The sequence below is a fragment of the Protopterus annectens genome, chromosome 14.part0 (genome assembly GCF_019279795.1).
Source record: "Protopterus annectens isolate FY-2018-M chromosome 14.part0, PAN1.0, whole genome shotgun sequence".
Taxonomy (NCBI): Eukaryota; Metazoa; Chordata; order Ceratodontiformes; family Protopteridae; genus Protopterus; species Protopterus annectens.
The window spans coordinates 22,747,514-22,759,766 of record NC_056748.1 but is presented as its reverse complement, the minus strand read 5'-3'; the positions used below and the strand labels follow the sequence as shown (position 1 = coordinate 22,759,766).

At 38.6% G+C, this 12,253-nt stretch overlaps 1 protein-coding gene across 2 annotated transcripts in view; it reads right to left on the bottom strand.

The window, feature by feature from the left end:
* The window catches only part of SLAIN2 (SLAIN motif family member 2), a 1,031,976-nt gene that overhangs the window by 330,532 nt on the left and 689,191 nt on the right, over nt 1–12,253 (bottom strand). For both annotated transcript variants that reach the window (XM_044055724.1, XM_044055725.1), the window contains exon 6: nt 5,020–5,163. In XM_044055724.1, the coding sequence (XP_043911659.1) occupies nt 5,020–5,163 (144 nt within the window). The remainder of the gene's footprint in view (nt 1–5,019; nt 5,164–12,253) is intronic.

Genomic DNA, 12,253 nt, shown 5'->3' with positions numbered 1-12,253 from the left:
TATTAGGAGTTTGACAAAAACATATCTTAATAGTAAAAGACAAAACTTAACCTGAGCCAACGAAAAAGCAATCCAAAGCTTCAAGCGGCAAATGAGACCTGGGAAACAGTCGCTAGGCATCTTGGGATAGGGTGCAGCCTCCAGACAGTGAAAGCTCTCGATCTTTAGTATGCAGCAGAGTTAGAACAGATGCTCAGTTCCGAAGCCAACCATCAAGAATGAAGGCAAGATAGGACAACAGAACATCAATAATTTTATTTATCAATTAGTTGTAGTAAGGGAAAAGTATACACAGGTGAGTGGGAAATTTTACCTAAATTGCTTTGGGATGTGGAGACATTCATTGTTTGGTTTAGTAATGGGTAAACGTTGGGAACACATTGTCTACAAATGTAATACTTCGCAGAAATACACACTTATACTGTGCCCATAAATTATGTAAATAAGAGCCGATCCAATTTGAACATGTTGCAATATCCCACAGATGTAATGCTATATGCACCTTCAGCAGTGTTTAATGACTTGTGGTGAGAAAGGCTGAGGGGTGAGCAGTAAGGCAACAGATAAGTAGACAACTTAGTAGGGTGGTACAATGTCAGCTGGGGAGCAATATCAAAGTGTTTTTTTTTTTTTTAAGGCAGATGATTGACAGCAACTTTGACCAATCCTGTGAAGGAGGACATGTGTCCTCCACAGTGGTGTATCTAAAGACCCGTACTGTTCATCCCCTCTAGAGTGGGAGAAGGGGGAATGAAATGTAGAGGGTGTGGATACAAAAACTAGAGAATGTACTCTGAGCAGAACCAAAATAGAAAGGCTGGACCCTCCCGGAGTGTTTCTCATACCTAAACTGGATAGTTCTCTCTTGCCCACATCATACACAAACAGTCAGAGGACATTCTGACCCCTAGTCTACAGGGGCTGGCAGAGCTAAACCAGAGGAATTGGAGGAAACGAGTACATGGTTTGACAAAGCAGCAATGGCCACTGCAACTGCAATCAGCTGAGGCACTGAGTGAACCCACACTGAAGGCAAGGGCTCATGCTTTATTTATTTAATGTATTTTGTTTAACACAAAAGTCCGACTGAGCACAAGTCTCATTTTCAGCAGAGTTGTGGGGAGAAAAGCTCCACATAAAATATTTTTTATTCTTCATTGTAAACATAACAAACATTTTAAGCATTACTCTGCAGGCAGTATTGAGACAACTACTAAAGATATTTATCATACCCTTTTACTTTACATAAGTCAGACATGTTAACATAACAAATGGAGATACAAGAGCAATGATAGTATACATATACTGAACCTATGTGCATTGATATTAATGAGGTAGGATGCCACTAGGGTAAGAACAGACAAGAGAGGATGATGGGCAGAAGCAGAAATAATCAAGAAAAACTTAAGTAGAAAAAAGTCTGATAGTGGAGTGGCTGAGATACCAGTAAATAGCCAAGATGAGAAGGTCAGTAAGGAGGGGTTATTAGTAGGAGAGGATTACAGATATGTGTTAGTTGGAGGAGCAGTAGTGGGAAGAAACAGAAAGGGATAAGAAAGGTGAAAGAGTTAGGGTGACTGATAAGAGAGATTGACAATGAAAGATAGAAATAAAGGTGGGTTTAGTCAGAATGGGAGCATGAGCATGGCCATGAGGAAGTTAGTTGTTTGACACATGTGGCAATGTCTTGTTTTAGGCTGGGTGGGATGAAGTTTCAGTGCTTAGCAACATGGGATGAGTAAAGTTAGTTATCTGTACTGTTAGCTTAAAAGAAATGTTAGTGCTCCTAGTAAATGCCTATTCAATCATTAACTTTGCTAGTGGGTCCTACCACATACCTACAAAATCACTGCGGATATTGAGCAGAAATGCAATCTTGGATAATGCTGCACTGAAGAATAGAAAAATTGTACACCACTGAGTGAAGCTCAGGTTTTAGATTTAGATGACTAGATTTTCTTTCCAGGTTCATTGACAGAATGAGCAGTAGTGCCAGAGTAGGTATCCATGCTGTAGCCAGGGAAGAAGCCTGATTGCAGGTAAGCTACACTAAATTAGCAACAACAATCATCATCTTCTTTCTGCTGTTCCCATTAGAGGTCGCCACAGCGGATCATCTGTTTCCATTTCTTCCTGTCCTCTGCATCTTGCTCGGTCACACCAACCACCTGCATGTCCTCTCTCACCACATCCATAAACCTTATCTTAGGCCTTCCGCTTTACCTGTTAGCTTCATCCTTAGCATCTTTTTCCCAATATACACAGCATCCCTCCTCAGCACATGTCCAAACCAACATAATCTTGCCTCTCTGGCTTTGTCTCCAAACCTTCCAACCTGGGCTGACCCTCTAATATACTTATTCCTAATCCTATCCACCCTCGTCACACCCAGTGCAACATATTTAACTCTGCCACATCCAGCTCTAACGTTTGTCTTTTTGTCAATGCCACTGCCTCCAACCCATATAACATAGCTGGTCTCACTACCCTCTTGTAGACCTTCCATTTCACTCTTACTGGTACTCGTCTGTCACAAATCACTCCTGACACTCTTCTCCACCCACTCCATCCTGCCTGTACTCTCTTCTTTACCTCTTTTCCACACTCGCCATTACTCTGAACTATTGATCCCAAGTATTTAAACTCATCCACCTTCGCCACCTCTACTCCTTGCATCCTCACCATTCCTCTAGCCTCCCTCTCATTCACACACATTCTGTCTTAGTCCTGCTGGCCTTCATCATTCCTCTTCTCTCTAGAGCATATCTCCATCTCTCCAGGGTCTCCTTCACCTGTTCCCTACTCTCACTACAGATCACAATATCATCTGCAAACATCATAGTCCATGGGGACTCCTGTCTGATCTCATCTGTCAACCTGTCCATCACCACTGCAAATAAGAAAGGGCTCAGAGCTGATCCGTGATGTAATCCCATCTCCACCTTAAACGCATCCATCACTCCCACCGCAGACCTCACCATTGTCACACTACCCTCATACATATCCTGTACCACTCTTACATACTTCTCTGACACACTCAACTTCCTCATACAATACCACAACTCCTCTCTAGGCACCCTGTCATATGCTTTCTCTAAGTCAACAAAAACACAGTGCAACTCCTTCTGACCTTCTCTGTACTTCTCCAACACTCTCAGAGCAAATATCGCATATGTAGTGCTTAGCAACAACAATAAAGTACACAAAAATCCCCCATTAGAAATAGAGATACCTTTCTTGAAGTCAACTGCTAAATAAAAAGTCTGTCAAATAAATTGTCATGAAATGTACACATGCACCAGCATAACAAAGCTTCTGTCCCTAAAAAGCACTTCTAATTAAATTAAGAAACCTAAAAGCAACAAGTTAAAACCCAAGTGCTATGCCAAGAACTGAACAATGATCCTTCAATGAATAACCGCTGACATTACTAAAAATTTGGTATTCTTAAAAAGACACACTGAAATTATATCACAAAACAGAAAAAAAATACAAAATATTGAATAAAAATACAAATAAATGTTGAAAATGTACCCAAGGGGGGTTACACCTCTCAAAAAAGGAAGCCTTAGGCCGACTGCTGTTCCTCAGAGATGTATCTACAAGAAATGGCAAGAAAGTTCTTAAAATTATTAGTCAATCTGGCTGCTTATGTTGTTCCCCATTACAAAGGGCTTAACCTGTAAACAGACAGAGTGACAGTGCGGGAGGGGTAAAAACTTTCTGAAGCTTGGAGGGATACAACCCAGAGATTACTGCAGCAGTGAGAATGATGAACATAGAAGGCATATATTATTAGTGCCACAGTGGTGGAAAAATGGAAACTGCACATCAGCAGTGTTAAGGAAGACAGTTAAGGGAGAGGTTATGCATCACGTAGCAGGGACCAAAAGTAATAGGAACTGGGTAAATAGATCAAAGAAGAAATGAGATACAGTGTAGGTAGGTAGGCAGAAGAGATTCAAGGGAATAGTAGGAGAAGAAAGGCAAGAAGAATGAGTGTTATAATTTCAAGGGGAAGGAGGAACACCTGTACTGCATGGATATATTATAAACTGCTAGTGTAGAAGGTGTAATGCAAGACTAATAGTAAAAAGCAAGTGCTGTCGATTCAGTTACATTGATGAAAACATGCCAGACGATGGCTGGATTGAGTCAATATACCAAGTTGTAAAATACAGAATTATAATAAAATTATTTAGAAAAGAATTATGCCAATAACATTCCTTAAAATACTCCTGAGAAAATCTCTCACAATTTTGCAGATAAAGGGACTTATGAAAAGGCAGCAAAAAAAATCAGAAAAAGTCAGCCGTTTGGGGATAGTCCTTTGGAAGATGGTCAGTAGTAAGAGGTTTAAAGAAGATCCTGCATTTACTTACAAAAGCAGGCTCTACTTCACAACTGTTTTGTGCGTGCGCACACAAAACATTGACGCACAAAAGGACTGCGTAATTGTGAAAAAAAAATCAAAATATAATAGTTTGAGTAACCAAAGTAAATTCAAACCCAAAATGCTGCATCTGATTTTTTATGACATTGGCACAACACTAAACTGTTGAGTAATGACTAAAACAGCAAAATGGAATCAAGCTATAGCAATAACACATTTTTATACCAGGCACTCACCGACAACTAGCAGAACTCTGACTCATGAATAGAACAATGCTTAGTACAAGGCAGCATAAATGTCACAAAGCTGGTTAAGAAAAACTTGTGAATTAACAGGTTCTAAATTAATTTGGGTTCCTAGAGGCTGTGTGCTCTAAGATATATATATACATATACATATATATATATATATATATATATATATATATATATATATATATATATATATATATATATATATGTATATATACATATATATATATATATATATATATATGTATATATACATATATATATATATATATATATGTATATATACATATATATATATATATGTATATGTATATACACATACACACACACACACACACACACACACACACAATCAAGACAAACAGATAATCTTACTGGATGAGGATTGTGGTTGAAGTCGAGGTACTCCTCCATTTGGCACTTGTAAATTTGAATCATAGCTTCTGCTATTCTTTACAGGCTCTGGTGCCTGGATTCCAGATGTCCTGGACAAATTTGGAAGACTGCGTCTTAATTTTTCTGTAGGAGGGGAAACACGTATGCTAATATAAGAAGCTTAACAGTCTTCAATACAGAACATTTGAATGAAACACCACATGACAAAGTGATTTATTAAATGTTACTTTTGCAAGGACTTAGTTGCAATTAGGAAACTGGCATTTCACAGAAAAATTCTCTCTAGTTATGGGACTTCTATAAAATTTACCTTTATGTTAACATCGACAAAGAAACATTACTTACTCAAGCACACACACTATGCATGTAATGTATATAAGCATATTATTTATTAAAACGCTTAAAATTAAAAATGATTTGAATACTGCATATTTTATAAAGAATATTTTGAGTAATGTTTATTGATTATGAAAAAAGTGCTTGCACTGATTTTTAAATAAACAAAAGAGAACAAAAATGGGCATTTCCTTTACTGGAATATGAAACCCTAAAATAGCACTCTGCCGCATGATAAATTTCCAGTAAACTGCCATGCAAACTTTGCTTTCACCAGTTAACGTCACTGCTCCTGGCCTGAGAAATATGTACAATTAAACTTATTATTAAGAGTATGAAATGATACAGAACTAAATGTATTAGAAATTATGAAGGAACTCCTCACTGGTAGCATGCTACTTGCCTGCACCACACTACAGCATTTTTACTACTACTTTGTAAAATGTTTCCAATTTAACACGTACTGTAAGTGTGTTTGGCTGATGTCACTAGCTAAAATTGCTCAGGCTTGGGTCAGTCCACTTAAAAAAAAAATAGTAGTAAAAGTGACATGATCAATCAAAAAACTGAAAGAAATGCACTCGTCCAAATAACCTCTTCTTAAATACCAAGTAGAACAATTAATTAATGCTCCTTAACACACTATATATTAACAGAATAGCTGATTTCTATTCATACCGTGCACCCTCTCTCCCTTCTTCACTCACTTCCTTCAATAAATTTCTCTCTTACTCTATTTTAAAACATGCCATGACCCTGTTTTTCTCTCACTTCATTTTGCAATTCCAGTTTGCATTTTGCAATTCCAGTTTGCATTATTTACCTTTAAGTTCATTAAAGCTGGCTAAAATTTTCTAAATATTAAATCACTGATATACAAGTTGTACTTATTTTTAAACAATGTTTTCACATTGTGTCTAATTTGGTGTAATATGTCAACCGACTCTGATGATGCCTTTTTAGGTGAAAGCGCTTAGTCAGTGGATGGTTTATCATTATATATCTCCTGGTTGTTCACTACTGGTCCTGTTATCCTGTTCAGCAGTTGTTGCCTATCGTGTTCATTGATTTTTGTGCAGTGCCCTTTTGTGGGGTTGCGTATCTCTTTTTTCTTTCCAAGTGTGTTGCGACACTGTTTTTCAGTGGTTTGGGGCTAAGTGTGGACTATGGAGAACATTTTAAAGGAACTATCTTTGGCTGTTCATAAGCTTTTGAAGACCTACGAAAAAGACAACGGCAAGAAAGGAGATATGGTGAGTGTTAGTCCCACTGACACACAAGTGGAATTATTTACTCTCCATTCCCCGGTTAACACGGCCGATTCTATACCACCAGGGCAGAAATGTAACACTTCAAATTCTTTTGCTGATGCCGTCTCTAAGTCGAGGGACAAAACGGGTTTCAATTTGTCTGGTGGTTCGGCTGCTCGGGGAGTTCCGGATTCTGGTGTGCCTGTTCCTGTGTCCAATCAGAGGGAGCTTAGTGGTGCAAGGGCCAATTCGACCAATCGGGATCGACCTGCCAGATGAGCTCTATCAGGAGAAGTGCCGAGTGGTAGGCGAGGGCACGATCTGCAGTCATGGTTGGAGGCGCCGGTATTTGCTGGTGATGGTACAGGATTTTTTCACTCGGACTTGCAGTCGGCAAGTTTTGGTGGTTTGAAGGAGCAAATTCTAAGGTACGACAAGCTCTGTGTCAAATATAGGGCATTGCAACTTGACAATTTGTTTCTGGAGCAGTCAAAGGCGTTAAAACAAGTGCCTAAGGGGCTCCGGTTGTGGAAGTTACCGATGGGCATTGAGGAAGGTAGCGGAGCCTTCTCTGAATTGATAACCCTGTTCGACAAAACAGGGTTAGAGATGTTAGACATTATTATTAAGAGCAATGGAGCTAGATTAGCAACACTACGAAGTGATATTAGTATATTGCATGAAAGTATCATTTCTGACTTGTTATTTTTTCAATATGAGGCAAAATTTCAAAGGGTTCTTAGGAACTTGGAAGTGTTTGTGGCTAAAAACAAGGCATTAAAACAAAAGAAGTTAACAAGGGACAGAATTGATTATCAGAATCATACTGCTTACCCTCCGGGTAATAAACTGCAACGCAACCGTATTGGTAACCAATTTTTTCAAGGGGAGGGGGGGCAGTTGCGACTGCACTCTGGCAATGTGTGTGCACCTGAGATTGCTAATGTTGGTTCACAGGACATTGTTTTTGAAGAGGAAGTTTTTTTGGAGCAGGTTCCGGGACCTCGCAGGTCGGAGAGACTAATGAACAAGGATCAGAGATCCATGAGGGTGGACAGATATATGGAGGGCAGCCAAAGAGGCTACCAAACGAGGAGGTTTTAGTGACTTTAATTAATCAGAACAATTGTTGTAACAATTCGTGTGTTGAGCCAAAACCTGCTGACATTTTAATGTGTGTCGATAATGGGGGGGGGGGTTTGCTGCAATGAATGCATAGCATTACAGGATGCTTATAATACTAATAACAACAATTATTTAGTTGAGCATAATGATTTGTATGTGGACAGGGTTGATGTTATAAGCAATGTACATGAACAAGTATCATGTTTTTGTGACGGTGATAACATTTGCAATAATCATGAAGATATTGGTGGTTTTACAGGTGTTATTTCGACAGGTTCATGTGTTGAGTGTAAAATTATTAAACAGCAAGGTTTTTTTATTTATAATTACACCGATATTGAAGCAGGGGATGTGTACTTTCAATTGTTTACTAAAGGAACTAGTTATGTACCAAGTTTTAGACTAGATGTTTCCCAGGTCTTGATCAATATCAAACTTTTTATGAGGAGATTAAACTTGGAGATTTATTTCCAAGACAAAAAAGATGTTTTTTCATTGAATTGTAACAATTATTGTTCTAAATTGAGAAGGAAAAGTACATTCATTCCACCTAGCAATAATGAAATTTTAGCCTTGGAAAGACTCATGGAGTTTGAGGTTAGAAGAATATGTGGAGGGAGGGATACTGGTTCTGACAATCTTACCCCACAAGAGAGGGGGGTCCTCAAAGAATTGAGAACATCGAACAGCATTAGATGTATGAGACCGGACAAAGGTGGGGGGATGGTTTTGATGAACCAAACTGATTATTCTACAGCTATGATGGTTTTGCTTGAGGACAACAGCACATACACAAGGGTATCAGTTAATGAAATGAATGTGGCTTACAGAAGAATTGATTTGTATTTGTTAGATGCTCTGTTTCAGGGCGAGATCACAGAACCGGAATTTGATTTTCTTTCAGTTAAACACCCCATTACTCCAAGCATCTTTGGTATCCCAAAGGTGCACAAGGGGTTAGAACGGTTACAATTTAGGCCAATTGTATCAGCAAGGGGCTCCAAGACTGAGCCCCTTGCAGCATTTGTAGATGAAGTTTGCAAAACAGTTACCAGGGATGTAGTTCACATTATCAAGGATTCTTGGCACTGTTTAGAGAGATTGAAGGCTATAGGCAATTGCAATAGGACTTTTTGCTTTTTAACAATTGATGTTGTTAACTTGTTCTCGGTCATCCCCCACAGTGAGGGTATGGAAATGTTCCGTGAAAGTTTGTTGCTTAGTCCTAGTTTTGACAAAAGTAAGATCAACCTTACATGTGATTTGATGGAAACTGTTTTGAACAACAATTTCATCAAATTTGAAGGTGAAATGTTCCAGCAGTGCTCTGGAGTGGCAATGGGTGCACGGTGTGCGCCAGTGTTTGCAAACCTTGTATTATTGGCATGGGAAAGAGCTTGTATTTTTCAATCAAGGTTTTGGGTGAAAGTTGTGCTTTACAACAGGTTTCTTGATGACTTACTCATTTTGTGGGACGGGGATGAGATTAGTGCAAATGAGTTTGTTGAATATATAAACTCTTCCACAAGTTTTTTGAAATTTACTCACACTTGGAGTTTAGATAAAGTGAATTATCTGGATTTGACCATCTTTAAGGATGGCGAAGGTTTGGCCAGTACTTTGTATAGGAAAGATAGCTATTCCAATTCTCTTTTACATTATTCTAGTTGCCACCCCCATTATCAAAAAAGAGGGGTGGCAAAGGGACAAATTGTGAGGTTATCAAGGCTAATTAGTGATGATATTTTATTTAAACAGGAAATGTACAAACTTATAGGTATGTTAATGGATAGGGGGTATCCACTTAAACTATTACTGAAGGTGAAAAAGGAAGTGGTAAGGAAAAGGAATACTGCTTTTTCTCCTATATTGAGAGGTAGTGTAGGCACGATGTGTGATACACATTTGGAGAGCATTGACAAATGTGTTGAGATGGAGAAGCCATGTCTCATTCTTAAGTATAATGAGAAAGCTATTGGAATAGCTGCAGTTGTACGTGATGTATGGAACAATTGTTTGGATAATGCAACTAAGGGCATTATTGGGAAAACACCTAGGATTGTGTTTAGTAAAGGTGACAATTTAAAAACAATAATGGAGAAAGTACCTAGGGTCAGAAAATCAAAAATGTCTAAGTGTGGTAACTGTAGATATTGTAGGTTTATCAGTGAGGGTACACATTTAGTCATAAAAGGTTTTGAGCATACAATATCCTGCCCGGGCCTGTGTAATTGTAACACAAAGAATTTAGTTTATGTTGCTTCATGTATTACATGTGATGCATTCTACGTGGGGATGACTACACGTAGACTGCGTGATCGGATTAGTGAACATACACGCAGTATAAAAAATAAAGATCAACACAATGCCCTGTTTGTACATAGTTGTCAATGCAAGGTTTTTAAAAAATTCTTATTTTTTGTTATAGACAGAATTTATGAAGATCAAGGGGGCGATGTATGTAACAAGGTGGCCCTATTAGAAGTTGAATGGCAGGTGAGGCTTAATGCCATGAGGTTTCCTGGCATTAATGATTATATATCTATCAAGCCAGTTTTAAAACACAAGGCAAGTTGCATATAACAAAGAGTGAATGCAACATGTTTTGTGTTTTGTATTGTTATGGCTAATGTCATTTATTCAAAGTTCATAGTATGATATATGTTTTAATAATAGTTTAGATTGTTTGTACTGAATAAATTGTGGTTAGAATGCTCCTTGCTTATGCTTCACTTGCTATTGTTATGTTTTTTGTTTTTAGAATAAGTATTGCCTTTTTAAATAGGTTGCAGCAGTGTCTTGGCTCATTGGTGTATTTAAATGTGATGTCATTAATTAATTTATCTTAAATGCTTTAAATATGTTGTTTGTTGTATGTTAACCGACTCTGATGATGCCTTTTTAGATGAAAGCGCTTAGTCGGTGGATGGTTTATCATTAAATATCTCCTGGTTGTTCACTACTGGTCCTGTTATCCTGTTCAGCAGTTGTTGCCTATCGTGTTCATTGATTTTTGTGCAGTGCCCTTTTGTGGGGTTGCGTATCTCTTTTTTCTTTCTAATTTGGTGTAATAATTTAAAATGCAGATTTTTTTGTATTATTTTTGAAGATTGTAAAATTATTGTTCTAAAAATGGTTTCTGTAGTACTTTGAAGCTTTTCTCCTCGGGCTTACACTGAAAATGGTCACCTGTTCAGATGAGCTTTCTTGGTAATCACATGTCAATAAATGAATAAATTAACACAAGCCACAAAAATATAATTGCATAAGTAATTTTTTTCATCAAATGTTCAAATGCATTCACTGTTGCAGTCATAATGTTTAGGATATCTGCTAAAAGCAGAGTCCAAAGTGTGGACCAACTCTTAGAGCTGAGCAGCCGCCCCTCATGTCAGCACATGTTGGTATAAAGGGGCACTTGCCTCTGCTATTTCATTCTTTCTTCCCTTCATAACAGGCTGAAATTAGACATGTTCCTGAAAGGTACGTATCTTACATTTACCTTCTCTGCCAGCAACCATGCACAACTGCTTATAATAGCCAGCAAAAATCCTCAGACTGTACTCAAGGTCACAGGAGCTTATGCCCTTTAGGCTCCCTCCAGTCCAGACATCCTCCTCTCTGGTTTGTTGGTGCTGAAGGTGCAAAAAAGCTAAATAGCTGAGATGTTCTCAAAATATCATCCACAAAGGCCAGAGTCTAAAATCTTACTTTGTTATGCAAAATTTCTTGATCACGTTTCTAGCTTGGCTCAAGCTTTATGCTCACTACGTGCCTATACACTTTGGGTACCTGATCCAAGATGAAACTATTTAATCTCACCATGCTCTTAAGGCCACACTACCATGTCACAAGCATAACGTGGTATAAGCCAGCATTTGCTTTCTCAAGCAGAATTTGAAACTGTCCAAAAAGTACAGTTTTGTACCTACCATAAATGTAGATGTCCGATAGGAATGCATCTGCAGTCCTTACAAATGGGTTGTCCTGTCGTCAGGCAGCCCTTCGGTCGGCCGGATTCCAAAGTCTGGGTCTGGCCTCGGCTGGTGTCGCACTTCACCCGACGTCATAGCTGCAGTTATTCGGGTATAAAGGCATCAGCCGACGCCATTTTCCTCAGTGTTTCTTGCCCCAGATGCCAGGTGCCCTCTTGGAAGGCCAAATTTGGATAAATGCCAATGATTCCAAATAGTAGAGAGCAAACACAAAAAATAAGCATGTATGTACATATATACAAACAAATACACCATAATAGATCCCCCCCAAGCTAGCTGAAGGCTGGCAAATACCCTAGGAGTACCTCAGAGGGGAAGGTGGGTGGGTAATCCTGACTGCAGATGCATTCCTATCGGACATCTACATTTATGGTAGGTACAAAACTGTACTATGTCCTTCAAGGATGCATCTGCAGTCCTTACAAATGGGTAGAATACCATAGCTAAGCAATGGGAGGAGGAGAGAGTAGAGATTATGGTGTAGCTAGGATCCCTTGCAAAACTGCA